The 25,796-nt window shown below is 48.6% G+C and overlaps 1 protein-coding gene across 5 annotated transcripts in view; it reads right to left on the reverse strand.

The window, feature by feature from the left end:
* Positions 1–25,796, reverse strand: part of camkk1a (calcium/calmodulin-dependent protein kinase kinase 1, alpha a) — an 87,419-nt gene that overhangs the window by 51,703 nt on the left and 9,920 nt on the right. For 4 of the 5 annotated variants that reach the window (XM_052035200.1, XM_052035201.1, XM_052035199.1 and 1 more), the window contains 4 exons: positions 9,754–9,801; positions 9,047–9,100; positions 7,474–7,525; positions 1,489–1,622 (listed from right to left, as the gene is read on the reverse strand). In XM_052035200.1, coding sequence (XP_051891160.1) covers positions 1,489–1,622; positions 7,474–7,525; positions 9,047–9,100; positions 9,754–9,801 — 288 coding nt within the window. Of the gene's footprint in view, positions 1–1,488; positions 1,623–7,473; positions 7,526–9,046; positions 9,101–9,753; positions 9,802–19,366; positions 19,521–25,796 lie in introns of those variants that run through there. The other variant, XM_052035202.1, reaches the window with a different exon arrangement.

Genomic DNA, 25,796 nt, shown 5'->3' on the forward strand with positions numbered 1-25,796 from the left:
AGGTCAGAGTCTGAGGCTGGCACAGGAGCTCAGCGGCTGAGGCTGGCACAGGAGGTCAGAGTCTGAGGCTGGCACAGGAGCTCAGCGGCTGAGGCTGGCACAGCAGGTCAGCGGCTGAGGCTGGCACAGGAGCTCAGCGGCTGAGGCTGGCACAGGAGGTCAGCGGCTGAGGCTGGCACAGGAGCTCAGCGGCTGAGGCTGGCACAGGAGGTCAGCGGCTGAGGCTGGCACAGGGGCTCAGCGGCTGAGGCTGGCACAGGAGCTCAGCGGCTGAGGCTGGCACAGGAGGTCAGCGGCTGAGGCTGGCACAGGGGCTCAGCGGCTGAGGCTGGCACAGGAGCTCAGCGGCTGAGGCTGGCACAGGAGGTCAGAAGCAGCAGGATGCCACTTCCAGCCGATAGGCCGATCCCACTCCCCGCACGGACTGCACCCTCACCTCTCCCGGAAAGGAACGATCACTATATTGGCCACCTCCTTGGGAATGAAGGACAAGTAAAAGATTACAGCAGTTCCTCAATTTACAACATGGTTGTAAACTCTGGGAAACCAGAAAGGCTAGGCCAAATGTATTTTGGATGTTTTGGTACAGTATATTTCTATGGACGGGGAGGGCTGTGATATTTGTTGTAGCAAAAAATAGCTTCATAAATTGAGGACACATATCTGAAGAGTCAAGGGCGTATTGATGAAAATTCATAAATCAAACATTATTGTAATCAGTCACTGGGTGTGCAGCTTGAATCCTGTGCTCAGCAGTAGAGTCAGAGTCATACAACACAGAAACAGGCCCTTTGGCCCATTGTGTCCATGCTAGCTAACAGTAACCCCATGTTCCAACACTCAGTCCCCGGCCTTCTGTGTCCAGTGTTTCAGGTGATATTAAGTTGTCTTAAAATCCATATAAATTAAAATGCATGACTGTGACTACAGTTTTGGACACAAGATCTTACACTCTGTCTCATTAACCTGAAGATTTACCTTAACTGGACCGCTGCTGTTGTGGAATATCCTCGATCAGGGCGAGGGTCCGGAGGGAAGTGAGCCCTTGGTTCAGGCTGAGCGACAGGACGGACTCCAGGGACCGGAGATCATGTGCTCAGGAGCTTCCCCCAGGTTGTCCCTGTGCCAGTGACAAAGCTGGCAGGGAGCGTAAGCCTGGTGGATTAAATAGCGTGATCGGATGGCTTAATAGAAAGCAGTGGGGGTCACACAGCTCCTTGGGGAATGGCTCAAAGGGAATGGCAGCTGGGGGAGGGGGATGTACTTGATGGGAGTTCACCCACAGGGAAATTCAATGATCTTCCTCGGGTGGGGGGGGGGGGGGGAAGAAGAGAGAGCTTGATCACCTGATCACCAATCCCCAGTTAAGCGGAAATCACGTCAGAAAAACATAAATTGATTACCATCCAACTGTATCTGGTTCAACCACAGCCTGAGTCTAGCATGAAATACAGATATTGCCAGCAGGTCAACAACGGACCAACTCACCTCCACCAGCTTCACAATGTTGGGGTGGTCAAGTTTCTTCAGGATGGCTATCTCCTGGTAGACCCTCTCCAGGGGTGCTGGAGCCTTGGGCTGCTCTCCAGATGGGGGCTTCGATCCCCGGGGTGGGGGGCGACCTGGAATCCAGAGGCATCATTTCAATAAAGGCAATGACCTTACAGCGAATTCTTCTGCAGGTAAAACTCATGCCCAGTAAAACAGCTGGCGATTCATCGTTGCATAAAGCGATGGGACCAGTCTAAAGGACTCATTGCATTGCTGTTTTAGCACAGGCCAAAGAAGCTGCTTCATTGTAGCGGTTAGCATAACGCTATTACAGGGCCAGTGACCCGGGTTCAATTCCGGCCGCTGTCCGTAAGGAATTTGTATGTTCTCCCCGTGTCTGCGTGGGTTTCCTCCGGGTGCTCCGGTTTCCTCCCACATTCCAGAGATGTACGGGTTAGGAAGTCGTGGGCGTGCTATGTTGGCGCCGGAAGCGTGGTGACACTTGCGGGCTGCCCCCAGAACACTCTACACAAAAGATGCATTTCACTGTGTGTTTCAATGTACATGTGACTAATGAAGATATCTCATCTTATCCTGATAGGCTGAGGGATAAGTTATACTTTTCCTATTTAATTCAAATATACAGTGACTTCCCCACCGTCAGCAGTGATAACGCAGCACTCCTCTCCAGATGCCATCCGGCCTGGTGTGCCTCACCATCAGCAGGTTTACAAACTAATGACGTAGTTACTCTGTGAATGAGAATAAGGTCAGAGAGTCCCCACCACTGACAACATCTACAGGAGGCGCTGCCTCAAGAAGGCGGCACCTATCATCAATGATCCCCACCATCCGGGTCACGCCCTCCTCTAGCTGTTACTGTCAGGCAGGAGGTACAGAAGCCTGAAGTCCCACCCCACCAAGTCCAGGAACAGCTAGTTCCCTTCAACCATCAGGTTCTTGAACTAACCTGCACAACCCTAACTCTACACTTGCGCTACCATGGATTTGTCTCTGATTGTGTCTTTTTTTTCTTTCTCTTCACTGTCCTGTATAATTTATGTATAAGTTATGTTCTGTGTGTTGCCTGTGATGCTGCTACAAGTTTTTCACTGTACCTGTACCTCACCGTACTTGTGCACATGACAATAAACTCCACTCGACTTGACAATCTTCCCGACCACCCAGAACACCTAGCCCTTCACAACCTGGCCTGCCCCTCATACTGGAGGGGAGCAATGTCCTCGGGAGGCCACAGTGATCCATGGCAGACTGGGCCATTAGCACTGTGGCATGCCTCTCCCCCAGACCCCACCTCTGCCAGAGCCTGACGGCAGAAACCAGCTGAGGGCAATGGAGCTCAGCTGGAGCTCTGGAGCAAAGGGTCGACTTTAACTGCCGATCCCTGGAATGGACTGCGTGGAAGATGGAATGGAGTCGGAGGCCTGCCTCTGCCAGGGCACTGTGCTCACGACCGTTGGTACTTCACTCCCGACTGGTAGGAACCTCATTAATATCCATTAACTGGCTGTGATGGGACAATCCTAAGCTCTGGGCCAGTTTACCACCGCGGCGCACTTGAACTAGGAGCTGCAAAAGGCCATTCAGCCCAAGGAGCCCTCTCCACCATCCATCAAGCTGCCATGTCAACCTGGCCAAGGTCAACAAGCTCCAAGAAGCAGAGCGGGCCTGGAAGGTAAGGAGTTCTGATCTCCTGCAGGTTCTCCTGTGGGACTGACTGGTGGCACAGAATTGCCCCTCTGGGCTCCTCGGGGAACTTGGATCTCCACAACCCCAAGTGGCCTTAACCTCAACCCTCACCAACCTGCCCGGCTCAGGGAATGGGATTGGAGGGGTACATAGTGGCATTATGGGTACATCTCTGGATCAGTAATCCAGACGGCTCAGTGTATGAGTTCAAATCCCACCCCTAGGGAATCTTCATTCCATTAAGTAAATGAATCTGGAATAAAAATTACGATCAGTCCCGCTGACCATAAAACCAGTGAACTGCTGAAACAACCCCCTGCCTCCAACTGACAGAGCCAACCTGCCCTCCTTACCCTTCCTGACCCACACGTGACTCCAGGGCCACTTCAGAATGGATGCCACTTAAATGTCCTCTGCACTCAACTAGTCCAAGGGCATTGTGGAATGGGCAATAACTGCAGCCTGGCCAGCGATGCCCTCATCTTGCAAGTGAATAAACAATGAGTTACAGTGGCCTGCTCGTCACAATGGTGACTCTGAGTGAGGCCCAACTTAAACCAGTTTCTGGTGCCTGAACACCTTGTGACTGTTACAGCAGAAGTAGAGGCAAAGGGTCATCTCCGAGGTCAGTCTGATCACAGTCCCAACTCCACACACTCCCCTACCGACCATCCAACCCCCCACCTCCAAGAGACCGTGTGAGCGGAGACCATCGCAGACCTTTGTGCCCAAGCGTTCAGAGAGGAAGGAACAGCAAGGTCAGACCCTGTGGAATTTTACAGTGGTCAAAGGAGTCATCATTGCACAGGCTGGGACCCTATGGGCTAACTGTAACCTAGCTTGCTTCTGGGTAACACAGGCTGACTGTATATTCCTTATTCCCTTAATTGTCCCACCAGGCCACAGGTGGGGACCAGTCCAATTAGACCAGGATGCCAAGTGATCCCAGATATTTCCAAAATTTATTTAAACCTGCAGCATCTCACTTCACTTTGAACCGAACCCAGCTGGCAACATTAGAAAGGGTCATGTTGACCTGGTGCCAGGGATGGGTACGTATCCCAATGCTGGATGAGAGCCTGGGTTGGGAGCAGGAGGTGTCCAACCAGCACCCTTCTTTCACTCTGCCTGGCTTTTGTTTCCGAATGATTTTTCAACTCAGTTTCACCTTTTCTGCACCACCACCCAAGGCACCACTTCGCTCTCTGTGCCCTAGGCCGACCTCCTTACAGAATGGCTGGGTATGCCTCTGTTCCTTGGTCTTTGAGTTGTCCCCACTGTGGGACCTACTGCACAGAGAGAGAGACACACAGACACACAGAGAGAAACACACAGACAGAGAGACACACAGACAGAGAGAGACACACAGACACACAGAGAGACACACACAGAGAGACACACAGACAGAGAGAGAGTGAGAGACAGACAGACAGAGACACAGACAGAGAGAGAGTGAGAGACAGACAGACAGACAGAGACACACAGACAGAGACACACAGACAGAGAGAGACACACAGACACACAGAGAGACACACAGACAGAGACAGAGAGAGTGAGAGACAGACAGACAGAGACAGGATTAGAGAAAGAGAGAAGCAGAAAGAGAGAGGGACACAGAAAGGGGAAAGAAAGAGAGGGACAGAGAGAGACAGAGAGAGTTTACAAAGTTGGATATATTTTCCCAAATCCATTCACTCCAATCCTTTTATATCAGCCTACTATGTAATGGTGGAAAGGAACTAGTATTTGGAGATGATAGTATTAACTTTCAAAGCCTTTTATATGATTGTTCCTGTGACAGGTGTTAATGTTGATTAATTGATCATTGTCAACAAGAGCTGGTCTAAATTTCAAGCTCGCTGATCAGTATTTAACGCGGTAATGTTGGAGACTGCAATCTGACCCTGAACATTCATCTCTGCAGCTCTGAGACTGGCAGCTGTGTGAAGATTAAACTTTGAACAATGCGCGTTGAACTGCACAATGTCAACCTGCTCGGCAAGCAGAGCAACGCAAAACAAGTTGACCCACAAGTGAGGCGTCACACAGTCCAGGAGGGCAGGAAGGGTTTCTTACGTGCTCAGAATTTTTGAAGTGGATATGACAGAGGCTAAAGATGATTCCTGAGAAAGCAACGGACCGAGATAGCACTGCATATCCCTTCTCTGTAGTCAGTGAGAAAGAGAGGCACAGATCAATAGAGGGAGAGAGAGGGGGGTGGGGGAAGAAAGAGAATGGCAGAGAAAGAGGAGATAGACAGAGAACGAGAAAGAGGTGACAGCAAGTGAGAAAGTGGGACTATTGCAGAGATAGCGAGGGGGCCACACCTTTGGGTGAGGTGGTGTTGTTAGGGAGAGCCTATCAAAGCTGAACCCCACCAATCCCACAGACAGTGGGTCAGATGGAAGCTTTGCACCCCTGCTCCATCCAGGTGTAAACAACAGGGACATTCACCTCCTCAGTTAATCTAGTCGGTCAGTGAAAAAGACAAAACTTTGGTACTTGCAGCCATCATCACCCGGGGCACATGACCCATCTTGGCCCAAATTCACAGAAGGCAGTCACCTGCTCACTGATGCCCAGTTTGGGTTTTGCCAGGATACTCAGGTCCAGACCCCGTCACAGCCGTGATCGAAACCTGGACCAAAGAGCTGACCTCCAAAGGTGAGGTGGATGTAAGTCTCCATGACATCGAAGCAGCATTTGACCAGGTGCGGCGTGAAGGAGTCCTGGTCAAGCTGAAGTCACTGGGCATCGGGGGGGAAACACTCCAACGGCTGGAGTCATACTTTCTGATCCTCTCTCTAGCAGGGAAGCTGACACATCCTGTCCTGTGACCATGTCCTCACTGTAACAAGGGGACCAGCAGTCATTCCCTTTGGGATCTCAAGCAGACGTCCGTGTGTTTTTCCAATCTACAGCATGTGAAGAGGAAGGTAGTGGCAAATATCTGACCTTTGGAAGAGACCAGTCATGTTATAATGGGGAATAAGGAAACAGATGAGGTATTAAACAACTACCTTTTAATCTGTCTTCGCTGGATAAGACACAATAAATATGCCTGAAAGAGCTGGGAACCAAGCTTCTACCAAGAGTGGGGAACCTAAAGTAAGTAATATCATTAACGAAACAGAACTAGAAATATTAAGAGATGTAAAACCTGGCAGCTCCACTGGATCTAATCATCTGTAAACTTGAGTTCTGAAACAAAATGCTGCAGACACAGCATCTTCCAGAATTCCCTGGATTCTGGAACTGTGTCAGCTGATTAGAAGGTAGCCAATATAACATCACTACTTAAGAAAGGAGAGTAACATGAGGGGGACATAATTTTAAGGTGATTGGAGGAAGGTATAAGGGGGATGTCAGGGGTAAGTTTTTTATACAGAGAGTGGTGGATGCCTGGAACACACTGCCGGCAGAGGTTGTGGGGGCACATACATTAGGGACATTTAAGAGACTCTTAGATAGACACATGAATGATAGAAAAATAGGGGGCTATGTGGGAGGGAAGGGTTAGATAGAACTTAGAGCAGGATAAAATGTCGGCACAACACTGTGGGCCGAAGGGCCTGTACTGTGCTGTAGTGTTCTATGTTCTATGAGAGAGAAACACTAGGGAACTAGAAACCAGTTAGTCTGACATCTGTTCTCAGCAAAGAGCCGGGATCCATAATTGAAGACGTGAAGACAAGGTGCTTCGAAGTTATAGAGTCAGAAGTTGCTTCGGCAAAGACCACATTGTTTTCTAGGAGAGAAATTGTGCTTGAAACATATAAAATTCTGACAGGGTTAGGCAAACTGGATGCAAGCCAACACTACCTTTGTCTTTATCTCAAAATGCTCCAGCATGTTAGCACGCTTCACACCAATCTCCCCATCCTCCACGTCCTCCTTGGTGAATACTGATGCAAGGTGCTCATTTAGGACCTCACCCACATCCTCTGCCTCCTGCACATGTTCCTTCCTTTAATCTTGAGTGGTCCTACCCTCTCCCTAGCTATCCTCTTGCTTTTGATGTATGTGTAGGATGACTTGGGACTTTCCTTCAAGAGCCCCATTCGATTTTAGCTTCCTAAACCTTATAAACACTTCCTTTATCCTCTTGATTAAATTCACCCCCTCTGTTGTCACCGACACCTAAAGGCCACCAATCCTATCGTGTGACATCCACCCGTCCTGGTACTATCTAAAAAACCAAATGCCTGGAATTAGGCAAATTGTGTCAGAATTTACATATGGAAACTGACTGCTGTCTGGAAGATAACTCACGTGGAAATCCTTGCTGCTTCATCAGCTTCTTTTTGGAAAGTACCTTCATGGCCTGAGGAGAAAGAGTATTTCTGTTACCATTGAGGGCTGTTACCTGAGACACCGTCTAATTTCTTACTGAAGGGATGAAGTCAAGGAGTCAGACTTTACAGATTCACTAACTACACAGTAAACAACAGTGCAGAGTCACATGGATCACAGTTAAAGGATGAAACATATCCTGGTCAGAAAAGGCCACAGGGACTGCGAGATCTTGTCTGCACCCCGCTGCCGCCATCCACGTCGCAGGACAAGGCAAACGGCGCTAAGGCTAGAGCCAGGGTGCAGGCAGAGGTCTGACAACCCCACTCCCTCTCACTGAAGGCAACAGGTGAAGCAACTGGGGAAGGAGTGCAACGGAGCAGGGCGTACAGCAGGGGACAGTCTTGCACCTCGATGTCTCTGCAAACAGACCTGGTCTCCCCCATGGTCAGTAACCATAACTTCTTAGAGTCATAGAGCAATACAGCACAGATACAGGCCCTTCGGCCCAACCAGTCCATGCTGACTATGGTGCCCACCCAGCTAGTCCCAATTTCCTGCGTTCAGCCCATATCCCTCTAAGCCGGTGCTATGCTATTCTATACTATCGCTCTTCTGGTGGTGAATCCCTGGAATTCTCTGTCCCTTGGAGGCTGGGTCATCGGGGTAACTAAAGAAGAAGTAGATAAACGTTTGAACGATCAGGAAATTAGAAACCACGGGGAACTGGCACAGAGGAGGAGATGAGGGGCAGGCTTCAGCAGCCAAGTGGGCTACCCTTCCTCCTGCTTTCTGATGTTATTTCTCCACCAGGGATCAGTCACAGTGGCTCAGATCGAGCGATCAACCCTGTACTCATTGTCTGGAAGGTCTCTGGGCTGCTCTCTTTGTTCTCCAGAAACGTCACCACTAACTCTGGCGCCCAGGCCCGAACGCAAGATTTAAAAGATATTGAAGCAGAAGATTAAGCAGCCCTTATGATGCAGCAGCTTCAGCAATAAATAGCTGGTCTGCGGACATTATTGCAACACTGAATAGGCATTTTTTGGGCCATCTTATACTAGTGAATCCTTTTAACTACAGTGTTTACGGTAATGTGGTTTGCACAGCACAAGGATATAGTCAAACAGGATTCTAATAAATTGCCTGGGGATTTCAAAAACTTCAGCATGCAAATCATTTCCACAGAAGAAACACTCTGTCAGCTCAGATACTTCCCCGACTAGTTTGTTTTGTTCAGAGAATTAACATCTGATGCCTGGTGTAAATTGGTGATTAAAATAAAATTTAATTTAAAATTTAAATTTAAAATTATAATGAACACTAAGGAATTTATTTATTTGGTATCGAGCCCTCTGGCAACTTGTAACCATCATCCTCAGAGTCTGAGGTTCCACTACAATATTCCCCTGTCCACAATGTTGGTCAAGATGGAAGTTTAAGCAAGAGGAAGGTGTGGCGTATCTCCCCCTCTCCACTCACGGGGAGGTGTGCCTGTCACCAAACAACAGCCTCCGCTTCAGTACCAGAAGCACATCACCAGTTTACTCACATAATGCTTGTCATCATTTTCATTGTAGGCCAGCTTCACGACTCCATAGGATCCCTGTCAACAAATCCAAGCTCAGGTTAGTCATTCAGTGAAATAAACAATATCCTTCAGGGGGAAGGGAAGGACCTGCGAAAATTGTAAACCCCAGCCTCGCTGAGGAAGAGATTCAATGTTCTGGTATTTCAGTTCTAGGGCTAGGAGTCCCACAGTTCTGTTCAAGACCAGTACATTGGAGAGGATGGACTTAGGCCGGGACTTGAGTATGCCGAGGATTGGCCGTTCCTCAGACTTCTGGTGGTGCCCTGAGTGGTGTGGTTTAGGAGTAAGCCCACTGGGAGATGTCTATGAGGCGCTGACAGTGAAAAATGGCAGTGAAAACTCTAGTGCAGTGGTAGATACCTCACAGCTATACTCATGACCTACAGGGAGAGGATCGTATTGTTCTAGCCCGACCCGACCCTGTGGGACTCCTGTGCCACACTATACGTTCGGCCTTTAATTTCCCCTGCTGCCTCCCAACCTTCTCAGACCCTGAGCAACTCCGAAACTGAACGAGGAGAGGACCCCATTCGGTCCATGAAAACCACCGCTGGGAGAAGACGGAGAGGCACCACTGACGATAGGGAAGGGGATGGTCCCCAGTTCATGCAGAGACTTGGGATGGGTTTGCAACAACTGAACGGCAACTGCAGTTTCCAGTGTAGTACCTTGCCAATCTCAGTCTTCAGCTTATATTGGTTCAAACGCACAGAGTCCTAGAGGGAAAATAGAACAGAAATAATCAGTGTTTATCTTGGAGAGAAAATACTAACAGAAGAAAACAAGACTCGGCAAATTACTCCTATTCGACCCATGCCTGTAGTAGTGAGACTGTAAGGTCACTGAGTGTTAATCTCTCTGGAATCTTCAAAACTAAAAGATAAAAGGCCAGCACCAGCACTTTACTTCCTAAATTATAGTGGAATAGAGTCTGTGGATTTCCTCTGCCCTACCCAGAACTTTAAACAGAGCAGTGTTACATACCCTTGAATACATCTCATGGGCGTGCAGAAGAAATGCTGTCAAACACCGATAATCCAGTGACCAATTCTTCCGAAGTGCCAATGGCTCAGCATTTGGCTTACCTACACACCCTTTAAACGCTCTGGGGCCCCATTTCCCACACTCCCTTTAAACTCACAGGGTTCCTTGGAAATTTATCACACTATTGTGTAACATCTGAAGAAGGAAAATTAAAAGTGCATTGGGATAGAAATAGGAATAACATCCAATAGACCTGGAAAATCTACTGGTGTGGCACCACCAAAGTCCAGAGGAATTTCGGAGTTTTACCATAATTGCCAAAAATTATCGGAACATGGGAGTATATTAATAAACTTCACTCCTAAAACGGTTGACTTAGCACTATGCTGTTTGTGGAAGAACGCTTGGAATTCTTATGTCAGTTGAAATGACCCCTGAATTCACTCGAATTGTGGACTCATCTCCAGTCTGACACATTGCCCACAGCACAAACAACTTTTCTTTGTCTACCTGCCAGTTATTGCTGGTATGTTGGGAATGCCGATCAAATCACCCATTCTGAAGCACAAAGAATGCAACCCTAGCCTACAAAGCTCTCCACATAATTTGACTCTCAGAATCCAGGTAACATTTGGGTCATTCCCTTCGATACTGTCTCCGTGGTGTTGTATGTTGCCAGGCTACCGTGTCTAGGACTGCTCTCTGTGCTGCTGCTACAGTCCAACCAGGGCTTTGTCAGGTCACAAACACACCAGCATTCAAATGAACTTCTCTTATTCCATTAGGAATCCGGTTATCCCATCCCATACTGGGTGTCTGATCTCCCTGCAGTTGTCCCAACCCAGAGCAAATCCCGGATCAGGAACAACCCAATGGCCAGGAACATCCAGCCACAAGAGAGAACCACCTAATTCCCGCTATTTTCAAAAACAAACAGCAACTTACCATTTGCAAACTTGCAGCAAATGTCCCGGTGCAAGTGTTGGAACAGGCAGGACTGCCCGGCGTGGAGAAGCACAAGACACACCCTGCCTGCACAAAACCCCACCCACAACTACCGTGCAGCACCAGCGATTAGTTCAGTATTCTGCTGGCAGGGAGTGCAGGTTAGCTGGTGTTTAATGGCTTTTTTTCTCCTTTTCCAAAGGAGGTTTACTCAGTGATTACAGCAACACATAATTACAACACTACCATATTCCACGGTTCACACTATTTACAGTCAATCGTTTCAAATTACAACACAGCGATCTCTGTCCAGAACCCACTCGAGCCCCTGTGGCACCCACTGGTCCCGGAACACCCCCACTGTACCCGTGGATACCACGTACACAGGGGCACGGACGTAACCCCAGAAGAGGGGCGGGCAATCGGCTCAGGCAGAACCCCTGACTGCCCGCCGCCTGGACCCGTGGACCCAGGAGCAGACCGACCAGGAGATCCCCCGACCGACCCACCCCCGCCCCCCCACACTGGGTGACCACAGATCAGGAACATGGGGCTGAAGTGCAGCCAGAACCTGAGGAGCAGCCCCTCCAGATACTCAGACAGAGGCTGCAGCCTCTACACTCCGTATGTACACGATACACCATCTCCTCCCGGCCACAGAAATGACAGGCGGCTGGGGAGTCCGTAAACCGACTTTGAATCTGTTACACGGGACTGCTCTGTGCAACTCTCTCCACCCCAGGTCCCCAGTGTAAAGGGGGGGGGGACTCCCGCGTGAAGAGACCTCCACTGGAGGACGTTTAGCTGCTGGGGACTGCTGCAGTAGGACTGAGAGGGAAGGGGAGAAGGAAAGAAAGAGAGAGAAAGGGGTGGAGTGAGAGAAAGAGGAGAGGTAGCCAGAACGAGGTAGAGAGAGTAGAGGGAGGGAGAGATGGAGAATTATGGTTAGAGTTAGAGAGAAGGTAGGAAAGTAGGGGTTCAGCTGCCTGGTGGGTTTTTATTTCTTTGGATTCAGGTGTCTGCTGGGTTATTCTCGACATATTCAGTGTCAACTAGATTTTTAAATGATGAGGTTCAGCTCTCTGATGGGTGAGGTTCAGCTCTCTGATGGGTAGGCTTCAGCTTGCTGGGGTTTTTTTGACAATGGCATTTTATACAACAAGGTTCAGCTGTCTGTTGGGATTTTATACAACAAGGTTCAGCTGTCTGTTGGGATTTTATACAACAAGGTTCAGCTGTCTGCTGGGATTTTATACAATGGTTCAGCTGTCTGCTGGGATTTTATACAACAAGGTTCAGCTGTCTGCTGGGATTTTATACAACAAGATTCAGCTGCCTGCTGGTATTTTATACAACAAGGTTCAGCTGTCTGTTGGGATTTTATACAACAAGGTTCAGCTGTCTGCTGGGATTTTATACAACAAGGTTCAGCTGTCTGTTGGGATTTTATACAATGGTTCAGCTGTCCGCTGGGATTTTATACAACAAGATTCAGCTGTCTGCTGGGATTTTATACAACAAGGTTCAGCTGTCTGTTGGGATTTTATACAACAAGGTTCAGCTTCTGCTGGGATTTTATACAACAAGATTCAGCTGTCTGCTGGGATTTTATACAACAAGGTTCAGCTGTCTGCTGGGATTTTATACAACATGGTTCAGCTATCTGCTGGGATTTTACAAGTTGATATTCAACCATTTCCTGAGCTCTTTCCCCACAGTGCATAGAGCTGTCTGCTGGGTTTTTACATCTTGTGGATCAGCTGAGCTGTTTCTACCCCCACAGTGTCTTCAGCTGTCTGCTGGGTTCTTGCATCTGGGCAAATGATACAGTCACAGACCCCCAGTGCAACTGTTGTGAATTAATGCCTATTATCAAATGTTCAATATCAGGCAACAGGGTTTACCCTAATGAATGGCTTATTTTTTCCTGAGTAAAACCCTGAATTGGTCCTGAAACCATAAGTCTGACTTTAGTGCTGAACTCTCCGGCCATGGCATCAAATTTAAGAAAGAGATCACGCATGGTCCCCAGAAAGACAGTCAGCCCGATGAATGGGACTGCTTTAGAATTTAGTAAAGGATTACCAAGAAACTGATCTGACAGCAAAACCAAAATATGAGAGTTAGTCAGTGGGGAACATTAAAACCGACTGCAAGAGCTTCTGTGGATCAGTCAATAGGAAAAGAACAGCATTGGCAAATCTGGCTCACGTACAGACAAGAGGCAGAGAATTTATAACGAAGGGAATAAGGAAACGGCAGAACAATTAAACAAGGACTTTGTAAGACACAAAAAAAAACAGGCAGAAATATTGGAGAACTGAGGGCCTAGTGCAATGAAGATGTAAATGAAATACTACTGGAAAAATTACTGAATCTGAAGACTGATAACCCAAGGACCCGATGACCTACAGCCCAGAGATCTGAAGGAGACAATGGACACACTGGCTATCACCTTCCAAAATTCTAGAGGTGCTGCAGTGGGTCCTGCAGATTGGCACGTAGCAAATCTGATCGTACTATTTTAAAAAAGGAACGAGAGAGAAAACAGGGAACTCCTGACCCTGTTAGCCTGGCTTTGGTGATTGAGGAAATGCTGAAGTCGATAACACAGGATGTGATCACAAAAGACCTCAGAAAATAACCATACGATTGAGTAGTTCAATGTGAATTTATGAAAAAGGAAATCATGGTCTGACTAATCTATCTGAGTCCTTGGAGGAAGAATCTAATAGAGTAGACGAGGGGGAAGCAATGAACGCGGTGTGTCTGGGAGTCTCAGGCCTTTGAGAAGCTATGTAGTATTTCCAAATTTGGTGATGACACAAAACTAAATGAGGATGTGAGTAGTGATGGGAAGGCTACGGGTGGAAATGGACAGACTTGGTGAGTGGGTGAAAACATGGCAGGTGAATCACAACACGGAAAACTGGGAGTTCGTCCATTTTTGGTGGAGAAAACAGAAAAGCAGAGTATTGGAGTCATACCATCTCTGAGAAACAGGCCCAACCCATCCATGCCGACCAAGATGTCTTTCTGAGCCAGTCCCATCCGCCCACATTTGGCACATCTCGCTCGACGCCTTTCCTATCCATGTACCTATCCAAATGTGTATTTTTTTTTCAGTTGCAGGAGAATGAAAAATGTTGATGTTCAAAGGGGACTAGGTGTCCTTGCAGACGTTACTGAAAGCTAACTTTTAGGTGCAGCTGGAAATTGGGAAGGCAAATGGCCCGTAGGCCTTTATTGCAAGACTATTTAATACACGAATGGAGATGTTTTTATACAACTATATTGGGCTTTGGTGAGACTGGAGGACTGGGCGGAACTTTGGTCCCTCACCTAAAACAGGATATAGTCTCTACAAAGCGAATGCATTCACCAGACTGGTTCCTGGGCCGGCGGATCTGATAGACGAGCTGAGATTGAGGAGGCTAGGCCTCTATTCACCAGAACTTAAGAGGAATCAGAGATGACCTCATTGGGTAGATACAAGGAGGATGTTTCCTCTGACCCAGAACCAGAAACATGGGCTACAGTCTCAAGATAAGGGATAGGCTATTTAGAAGTGAGACGAGGAGAAATTTCTTCCTGGACGGAGTGATGAATCTTTGGAGTTCTCCAACCCAGAGGGCTGTGGAGGCTCACCCGTCGAATCAAAACAGAGACTGATAGTTTTCCGGATACTACAGAAATCGAGAGATGTGGGGATGGGACGGGAAATCGGTGTTTGAGCTGGAAGATCAGCCATGGTCTTGCTGAATGGTGGACCAGGCTAGGAGGGCCAAATGGTCCACTCCCACTCCTATTTCTTATGTTCTCAATTTAGTGGACTGCACTTGGCGGTCACACTGGGGTCTCCTCCACACAGAGAAGGCAAGACCCAGACTGGATGATCGCTCTGCACCTCCATTCAGTTCACGAGAGTGACCCTGAGCTTCAGGTCACCTGTTACTTTAATTCCCCATTCCATTCCCGCCCTGACCCTAACTTCACATTTTGATCTGTCTCCTCTTAACTCCTGAAGGTAGTGTATCAGTTGGTGTAACACTATTACAGCGCCAGCGACCCGGGTTCAATTCCGGCCGCTGCCTGTAAGGAGTTTGTACGTTCTCCCCGTGTCTGCGTGGGTTTCCTCCCACATTCCAAAGACGTTCAGGTTAGGAAGTTGTGGGCATGCTATGTTGGCGCCGGAAGCGTGGCGACACTTGCGGGCTGCCCCCAAAACACCCGACGCAGAAGATGCATTTCGCTGTGTGTTTCAATGTACATGTGACTAATAAAGAAATCTAGATATGGCTTCTGTTACTCACCACCTCAGCAGGCAGCACCACAACGTGGGTCCACCCAATCACAGATCTGCCCTTGGGTTCTACCTCCCCCTCCCACTTTCTCTTCAACAAAGCTTGTTACATTTCTAACTTTTCCCAGTTCTGACGAAGGGTCTTCAACCTGTTAACCAGGTTTCTCCTCCCACAGATGCAGCCTGACCTGCTGAGTATTTCCAGCATTTTCTGTTTTAGATTTCCAGCAACTGAATTTAGGAGCCGAGAGGTACTGTTGCAACTATATAGGTCCCTGGTCAGACCCCACTTGGAGTATTGTGCTCAGTTCTGGTCGCCTCACTACAGGAAGGATGTGGAAGCCATAGAGAGGGTGCAGAGGAGATTTACAAGGATGCTGCCTGGATTGCGGAGCGTGCCTTATGAAAGCAGGTTAAGGGAACTCGGCCTTTTCTCCTTGGAGAGACGGAGGATGAAGGGGGACCTGATAGAGGTGTATAAGATGATGAGAGGTGTTGATCGGGTAGATAATCAGAGGCTTTTCCCTGGGCTGAATTGGTGGCCACAAGAGGACATAGGTTTAAGGTGCTGGGGAGTAGATATAGAGGAGATGTCAGGAGTAAGTTTTTCACTCAGAGAGCGGTGAGTGCATGGAATGGGCTGCTGGAAATGGTGGTGGAGGCAGATACAACAGGGTCTTTCAAGAGACTGTTAGATAGATACATGGAGCTCAGTAAAATAGAGGGCTATGGGTAAGCCTAGTAATTTCTAGGGTAGGGACATGTTCGGCACAGCTTTGTGGGCCGAAGGGCCTGAATTGTGCTGTAGGTTTTCTACGTTCTAACTGAAGTATCATAGAGTCATAGAGTCATACAGAATGGAAACAGGCCCTTCGGCCCAACTGGTCCATGCTGACCAAGATGCCCCATCCAAGCTGGTCCTATTTGCCCGCATTTCGCCCATAACCTTCTAAACGTTTCCTATCCATGTACCTGTCCAACTGTCTTTTAAAAGTTGTTATTGTACCTGCCTCAACCACTTCCTCTGGCAGCTGATTCCACATAGATATCACCCTTTGTGTAAGAATGTTGCCCCTCAAGTTCCTATTAAATCTCTCCCCTCTCATCTGAAACCTATGCCCTCTAGTTCTTGAATCCCCAACTCTGGGAAAAAGACTGAGTGCGTTCACCCTATCTATGCCCCTCATGATTTTATACACCTCTATAAGATCACCTCTCAGTCTCCTGCACTCTAAGAAATAAAGTCCCAGCCTGTCCAACCTCCCCCTATAACTCAGTCCCTTAAGTCCTGGCAACATCCTTGGAAATCTCTCCTGCACTCTTTCCAGTTTAACAACATCTTTCCTATAGCTGGGCGACCAAAACAGAATGCAATACCCCAAGTGCGGCCTCACCAGCGTCCTGTACAACTGCACCGTGACCTCCCAACTTTTATACTCAACGCCCTGACCTATGAAGGCCAGCGTGCCAAAAGCCTTCTTCACCACCCTGTCTACCTGTGACTCCACTTTCAGTGAACCATGTACCTGTACTCCAAGGTCCCCCTGTTCTACAACACTCCCCAGGGTCCTGCCGTTCACTGTGAAAGTCCTACCTGGATTTAACTTTCCAAAATGCAACAACCTTGCACTTATCTGAATTAAGCTCCATTTGCCATTCTTCAGCCCACTTACCCAGCTGATCCAGATCTCCCTGTACCCTTCTTCACTGTCCACTATACCACCTATTTTAGTGTCATCTGCAAACGTACTAACCATGCCTTGTACGTTTTTATCCAAATCGTTGATATAGATGACAAACAGCAATGTGCCCAGCACCGACCCGAGGCACACCACTAGTTACAGGCCTCTTGTCCAAGAAACAACCTTCCACCATCACCCTCTGCTTCCTACCATCAAGCCAATTGTGTATCCAATTAGTCAGTTCTCCCTGGATTCCTTGCGATATAACCTTCCAGAGCAGCCTATGTGGAAACTTAAAGGCCTTAATGAAGTCCAACCAATCCATCCAGTGAAATGTGTGCTGTCGACCACAGCTTCCTCACACCTTGCATTAATAAGGAAGATCATATAAAGAACATCACAGCGATACCGATCCTCAGATGGGGAACAGTGGGCTGGATTGCCTTGGCACCTGGTGCCAGCGACTAGAACAGTTGTAAGCTGGCTGCTCTTAACTTCAGTAACGCCCGAGGATTTAAGGCTTCCTCAAGCCCACAAGGGCCAGGGTTGTGGACCTGAGTCGGGCCTGTGTCTGTGAGTACATCAGTGCTCAGGCATGGGGCAGGGAGGTAGGGTATATGTTGGGGGTGGGGGGAGGCAAGGAATGCTGGAGGTCAGGGCCTCCTTCAAAGGGTCAGATAGTCCCTGGGCTGATTGGAAGGGCGGCAGGGATGGGAAGGGTGGGGAGAGAATAGAGGGGCCCGGGCTGGAGGCTCGGGGATTCGCTGTGGTGGGGTTCCAGCCCAATGCTGTGTAGTTGTCCTTCAGGGACTATGGTCTAATTCTTCCCCAGATACTCCCGAGGGAGGGTTGCACAGGAATGATGTCATTTGACCTGCATCAGACAAGGGAATTGCATCAAGTGCCCGGTTGAACGTCCCAAGGTACAACTCAGTCCGGAAGTGGCTGTAATCCCCTCTCATTCCCTGCTAAATCCACTTGAGATTGGTTCTGCTGAGATGGACACATCACCTGATCTCGTTCTCTGGGCATTCATCGGTTTAGCGACTGATCGTCAGTTCCAGTCCTCTCTGCTGGACATGGTCAATGTATTCAGAGAGATACAGCACGGAAACAGGCCCTTCAGCCCACCAGTGCGTGCTGACCATCAGATACACTGATCCTACACTAAACACATTTTTTTACCCTCCCACATTCTGATCAACTCTCCCAGATAAACTCGTCAAGTCACGCCGAGTTTATTGTCACGTGGACAAGTACGGTGAGGCACAGGTGCGATGCAAAACCTGCTTGCAGCAGCTTCACAGGCACGTAGATTCAGACAATACACAGAACATAAATTATGCATAAATACCTACACTCTAGGAGCAATTTACAGCGGCCAATTAACCCACCGACCCGCGCGTCTTTGGGATGTGGGAGGAAACTGGATCACCCAGGGGAAACCCGTGTGGTCACAGGGAGAACGTGCAAACTCCACACGGTCGGGATTGAACCGGTGTCTCTGGCACTGTGAGGCAGTGGCACTACCCGCTGTGTCACCCAGGTACAAATCCATTGTATAAACCAGTCCTCAGGTAGGCAGGAGCGTGTTGAGCCACTGGTACAGATGAGGAGGGCGAGGTAGGAACAACGAACTTACAGCTTTGTCCTCCTCCCTGTTAAACTCGCCTTTGTTATTCCCCTGTAATCAGTGTCAATCCAGACCACACCAGCACTGCCCGAGTCCTTCCAACGCCCGATCAACTGCATCAGACTGGCAGAAGTTGTACAATGACCCAGTTGTGAATAACAGGACAGAAAGACAGCCAGGCTGTCTCAGCCCCGGTCTCAGGTGAGCGTTGTTGAGAAGGTCGTGAGTCCTATCACGGTCCATGGATCCTCCACCATCCTCCCTTAAACGGAACCAAACTTCTTGCAATGTTGAGAGAAGTTTCCAACTGCATAGACTCCTCCCATCACTGACCACCTCCCTCCGCCCCAGACATCACCCTCCTCAGTCTCTGAACACCCGATGGGATGCTAAGCTGTTCCAGTGGCCTCCCAGCCACCCTCTGAACTTGAACCTTCTGCCAACCTCAGTGCGTTCAAAACCCAGCTTCCAACTGTCGCACCGGGCCATCAGTCCGGATGAGGCGCTCACATTCCCCGAGCGAGGCTTGAGCCCACAACCCTCTGGCTCAGTGTTACTAAGTCACAGCTGGGCCCAGCAGATCGGACACGGGGTTACAAATTTGCTTCAGGTCACTGGTGGGGAGAAGGAAAAACGCACACGGAACACGGCAAATGATGGGTAAACTAAGGAAATGAATACTTCACAGTACAACCTCCCCAGAGAGGGCCAATGTTGCAACAAAGAAGTGTTACCTCTGGCTGATCCATGCTGCAACTCTGCCAGGCCACACTCAGGAGAACATCACACATGGTCAACACCTCATCGGTCTTTGTTGGGGAGTGAGTGGGACCTCGAACCCACTGTCTCTGTGCCTTGGGCAACAGTTGCCACTGAGCTGCAGCATCAGTCAACACTGACTTGCACTGAAACTCTGCCACGTTAGCAGCTGAGGAACAGTTTGATCATCTCATCTCCATCTGCTGCACTCCTGGTCACTGTGTAACCTGACATTACTGCTGCAGCAAGCCAACTTCCATCTAAAAATGGGCTCATCCATCTCTGTAAGATCCTGAGAGGAAGGAGAATTGTTCAGCTCATTAACTCTTCGGGGACAGGGAGCACCAGAATTAAAGAGTATCGAAATGGTTGTGGGTTGAGATCCAGGCAATTGAAAGCAGTTAATATTTAATGATTAGATTAAAAAGAAAGCACTTATATCCAGAGAGTGCCTCTCATGACAATCTAAAGTGACTTACACAAACAATGAAGTATGTTAGAAATACAGTCACTGTTGTAATGAGGGGAAGGGAGGGAAATTGTTCACCCAGCAGGTGATATTTTTACCCTTGTGACACTTTTAAAAGATTAGAGCTCTGGATGGGGTCATGGACTGAGAACGGGGAAGCAGGGTTTACCTCAGTACCTTCTGTTACCTGGCATGAGTGAGATGGGCCAAATGGCCTCCCTCCAACATGGAGGGAACACAGAACCTGGCGGTCACACCGCAAGATCACATGATCAGTAGTGGGCCAAATGTTTCTTCAGTGATGTTAACAGAGGGATAAATGTTGGGCAGGGCCCCAGCAAAAACTGCCGTGCGTTCGTTGAATAGCACCGAGGGGTCTTTCCCATCCAGACAGAGGTTCAGTTTAAAATGTCATCCAAAGGATGGCACTTCTGACAATGCAGCACTCAGTACTGTACTGGAGAGTTGACCCAGCCCTGTGCACCGGTTCAGAAGTGGGAGCTGAACCCATCACTGAAACATCCGACTGGAACGTAACAGTGTCACCTCAGAGGGAGGGCCAATGTTTGTAGGAAGAACCTCTACAGGCTGTGAATGTAACAAAGACGTGTGCAGGAAGGAGACAGCAACAGACAACAGCTGGGTAGGGGGAGAGAGAAAAAGAGGGAGGGAGAGAGAGACAGACAGACAGAGAGAGAGAGAGAGAGAGAGAGACAGACAGACAGACAGACAGACAGAGAGAGAGAGAGAGAGAGAGAGAGAGAGTGTGTAGGGGAAGGACGATACACTGAACCATCAGCCTGGATGAAAGAAAGCACGATGGTCAACCGGAGGATCTGTCGGATTGTGAAGCCAACATTGAGAACCTGCATCATCCAGGAGATTTGAAAAACACGGAGCCAGGATAGAAGGGTGGTGGACTGGAGACCCTCAGTAGGACTCATCCCCCAGCAGGTAAACATGCGCACAGAGCTGGATCGGACTGAGCATAATCCAACCCGTTATCAAGGAGATTTGAAACTCGCAGATCCAGGAGGTGTCTCCTGGCCAAGCTCAAAGCAACAGTTACTTCCACCACTAAGCCAGATCACCCTGGGTTGTTTGTTCCCCAGTGCAATGCAATTTACAGATCAGTTCCACTGGAGTGCAGAGCAGTAGCAATCATTCCAGGTGAAATTCGATTATTGCTAAATTGGTGCAGGCACTTCAGGTCACAATCTGTATTAGTGTGTCCGGGAATCTCCCAGCATTAGACACAAACCTGACGTCAATCATGCAACAGGGCATTTCACCAGGACATGGAGCTCAAAGCCCCTGAGCACAGCTGTTCTTGAACAATCTTAGGGGAGCAAAGAATACAATGCACTGTGTTCTCCATCTAATTGCCATTTATAGGGCAACCCTGCTGAAGGCACACGTCACAAGGCAGCACCAGGCTCCCAGGAGTGTGCTCACACTGGAGGGGAGTCTTGTTGCATCATTAACTGTGGAATGGATCATGCAGCAAGTGCCACAGCGGTTCCTCGTACCACCATCGGGGAGGAGGTACAGGAGCCTGCAGACCTGCATTCGACAATTCAGGAACAGCTTCTTCCCCTCCGCCATCAGATTTCTGAACAGTCCATGAACCCATGAACGCTACCTCGTTATTCCTTTTTTTTAGAACATAGAACACTACAGCACAGTACAGGCCCTTCGGCCCACAATGTTGTGCCGACATCTTATCCTGCTCTAAGATCTATCTAACCCTTCCCTCCCACATAGCCCCCTATTTTTCTATCATTCATGTGTCTGTCTAAGAATCTCTTAAATGTCCCTAATGTATCTGCCCCCACAACCTCTGCCGGCAGTGCGTTCCACACACCCACCACTCTCTGTGTAAAAAACTTACCCCTGACATCCCCCTTATACCTTCCTCCAATCTGCACTATTTATTCGCACTATTTTGTAACTCATAGTAATTTTATGTCTTTGCACTGTACGGCTGCTGCAAAGCAACAAACTTCACGACATTTAAGTCAGTGATAATAAACCTGATTCTGATTCTGTTGGCAGTAATTGGGGAGGACTTGCAGGAGGGTCAAGGGTCACAGAAGCCCCCATGTATGACGACCCTTTCCCTGGAGAGGCTTTAGGGACCACTGCGATGGGCACAGGTTTCCAGGTGACCCTGCCCACACAGAGGACCATGGGCTCCCCCAGCTTGTTGAGCTGCTCCTGTGCAGATGGTTCTCTCTTATTTCTTGTTCTCTTGGCCCAGATGGAGGAGAAGGTCACTGAGTTGCCTACTTATTATCCTATCTTTGAAGGCTGGATGTGTGTGTGTGGGAGGGCTGAGGAGGTAAATTGTAATTGATGAGGTGAGCTGGGCATTGGTATAAGAGAAGGGACAGGGGTTGAGTGAGTGAGTGGACCTGGGTCAGTGTGTCTGGAGAAGAGAGTGGTACTTTCAATGGTGTGCAGCCAACCTGGACACCTCTGCTCTCCGGGGATTCTCACTCTTGGAGGACACAACTGTGGCCAACTCCTGCCAACCCCCCAATCCCCGAGCAGCACAGGACCTGCCTCCTGCTCTGTATCTCACCGGTGAGCCCCCTCCCTCTGCCCTGCAGCCTCGGTCTCCTCACCAGCAGCTATAACGTCGCTGCCTGGCTGCATTGCGGAATAATAGAGTAATACGGCACGGAAACAGGCCCTTCGGCCCAACGCGTCCATGTCAACCATGGTGCCCACCAAGCTAGTCCCATTTGCCTGCGTTTGGCCCATATCCCTCTCAACCTTTCCTATACACGTACTTATCCAAATGTCTTTTGAATGTTGTTGTTCACCCTATCTATGCCCCCTCATGAAAATCACCTCTCAGTCTCCTACGCTCCAAGCAATGAAGTCTGAGCCTGTCCAACCCCTCCCTATACCTCATCCTTCAAGTCCTGGCAACATCCTCGTAAATCTTCCCTGCACTCTCTCCAGTTTACTGATGTCTTTCCTATAACAGGGCGAACAAACCCATTCACAGTTATCCAAGTGCACTCTCACCAATGTCCTATACAGCTGCAACATAACATCCCAACTCCTGTACTCAATGCCCTGACTGAAGGCCAGCGTGCCGAACGCCTTCTTCACCACCCTGTCTACCTGTGACACTAAACCTCTCCTACCTGTGTACTTATCCAAATGTATTTTGAATGACGTTATTGTACCTCCCTCAACCACTTCCTCTGGCAGCTCGTTCCATAGACGCACCACCCTCTGTGTGAAGAAGTTGCCCCTCAGATCCCTTTAAAATCTTTCCCTTCGCACCTTAAATCTATGCCCTCTAGTTTTAGGTGCCCTTCCCTGGGAAAAAGACTGTGTGTATCCACCCTATCTATGCCCCCGCATGATTTTATACACCTCTATAAGATCACCTCTCAGTCTCCTCCGCTCCATGGAATGAAGTCTGAGTCTGTCCAACCCCTCCCTATAACTCATCCCTCAAGTCCTGGCAACATCCTCGTAAATCTTCCCTGCACTATTTCCAGTTTACTGATGTCTTTCCTGTAACAGGGCGATCAAACCCATTCACAGTTATCCAAGTGTGCTCTCACCAATGTCCTATACAACTGCAACATAACATCCCAACTCCCATATTTAGTGCCCTGACTGATGAAGGCCAGCGTGCTGAACACCTTCTTCACCACCCTGTCTACCTGTGACACTGCTTTCAGCTGAGGCCTTCTGCAAAAGGTGTTCAACAAAGTGTTGGCAGCTGTGTTCAATTGAGCTGGGTCCTGGTTTAATGTTTTTCTCTGGGTGTAAAGTACCCCAGCCATGTGTCACATCCGCTTCTGATCAATTTGACAATCTGAGGCCACCCTGAATTGGTGTTAATGCCACAGGCAATGTTTTAGGGCCCAAAAATAGATAGAGTCCAAGGTCTAAGCATCCACATCCTGTGTGAGTAACCAGCCTTCACCCGGGGTAGAGAGAACATACAAGCAACAGGGGAAATAGGCAGTGATTCCCCCACATCCAGTGATCATATGCAAGATTTCTACAGTGCCTTAAACTGTCCAGTACCACTGAGTGCTGGATCTCCCCAGTAGGCTGAAATCATAGGGATCTCCCAGTAACCTCCATATGTTTAAGATCTTTGTATTATAGCATCCAACAACACAGGGCAGGGGTAGTGCGTACGGGGAGGTTGAACAACACTCCAGCATCATGAAGCAAGTGTCCATGGGGTGTACTGAAGAGAGAAATAAGGAGGCAAAGAGGGGCCATGAAGTATCATGGGGAGGAAAGGTTAAGAAAGATCCTGAAGTATTTTATAACTATATTCGGGGCAAAAGGCCAGCCAGCAAAAGAGTGGGGCGCATTCGAGACCGATATGGCGATCTGTACATGGAGACAGAGGATGTAGGTGAGGTCTTGAATGAATACTTCTCATCTCCATTCATTAAGGAGAAGGGCGGCATCTCCTCTTAACCTACCTCTGCTCTAGGGGAAACAGACCCAATCTCCCCTCACAGTTAGCATTGGCAACAAGGATACTGGTGTTGTGAGAAATCCCCATGGCCGTCTCGTGACAGTAATGACATTGACCCTCACTGACCGGAGCACAGCATTGCTCCTCTGATCGGAAGTGATACTACTGTCAATCAAGGTGTGGCTCCACCCACCCCTCAGGTGTGCGAGTACCTTTTGCCTCTGAACTTGCCTGACCATTGGCTGTGGCAGGAACCTTTGTCTTTGACCCCCCACCCCCACACACCACTGGCTCGTTTAAATCACAACAGTGAGGCTCCACCCAGCCTCCTAGCACCATAAAAAGGGGTGCAAGATCACTGATAAGAGTGCATCACCACATGGTCTGGGAGCGTTCCACTCAGACTCCGGGTAGTATTAGAGCCAATGCTAGTGTGGGTCAGGCATTGAAGGGTTATATCCTGAAGTTGTACACTGTTACTGTGTGCTTGTTTGTATCAGTGCGTGTGTGTGAGTGTATTTTACCCCAGTTGCAATCCCCTCTCGTGTTCGTGGTATCCTGCATGTGAGTGAGCATGTGTCTGTTCCCATCCATCCTATCCCACGTTTGCCTTTGTGATTAAACTAGTTTTGGTCTACAAAGCTCTTGTCCAGAGCCCTTGATCCTTAAGACAGAAAAGAACGATCTCACACCACAACTGGACTCAGAAACATACTTGCTGCCAGTTTGAGCATTGTGTGTCAATGCCACCAAAATTAACTTTTGTCTTTTGCTCTCAATCTTTGATCCAGAGTGCAAAATTTCTTGCTGCTGTGTCTGTTTCCGAATCAGCCTACCATTTAATTCTGCAGCTGCCAAGACGTGTTCTCACAAGGAAGCTAATTAAGCAGAATCTATGCAAGTCACCCAACAACAAAAATATACAAAATAGAAGTAAACAGTAGGACTCAGAGTATGATCAGTACATCCATGCCGCACTCACACACTACCAAGATATGCGACTTCATGTGACGGTACATGCATTCTGAACCATCTTTGGTTCTGCCCTCGGAACAGAGGCTTTGAAGGAGCAAATATATTTGGAATCACAGGCAATATGCAAGAACAGGCAGCACTCCCGCTACACTGTGGTGGGGAAGAACTGCAGGATATTTACGAAACATTATCACCCAAAACTAATGACTACATAGGTGCAACCTCTACACTGACAGTGTACTTTACTTGACATCAGACGGTGGTACATGAGGAACAATACAAAAACAGAAGAATTAAGGGCAGGAATAGGCCTTTCAACCCTACAAACTGGCTCCACCATTCTGATCTTCTACTTCAACCCATCTTCCTGCACTATTCTCATATCATTCCATTCCTCTTACATCAAAAATCTACCTCAGTTTTGAATCAGTGACTGAACCTCCAGAACCCTTCAAGGAAGAGAATTCCAAAGGTTCATTACCTTCTGGGCGAG

The sequence above is a fragment of the Pristis pectinata genome, chromosome 21 (genome assembly GCF_009764475.1).
Source record: "Pristis pectinata isolate sPriPec2 chromosome 21, sPriPec2.1.pri, whole genome shotgun sequence".
In the NCBI taxonomy this organism is placed as follows: domain Eukaryota; kingdom Metazoa; phylum Chordata; class Chondrichthyes; order Rhinopristiformes; family Pristidae; genus Pristis; species Pristis pectinata.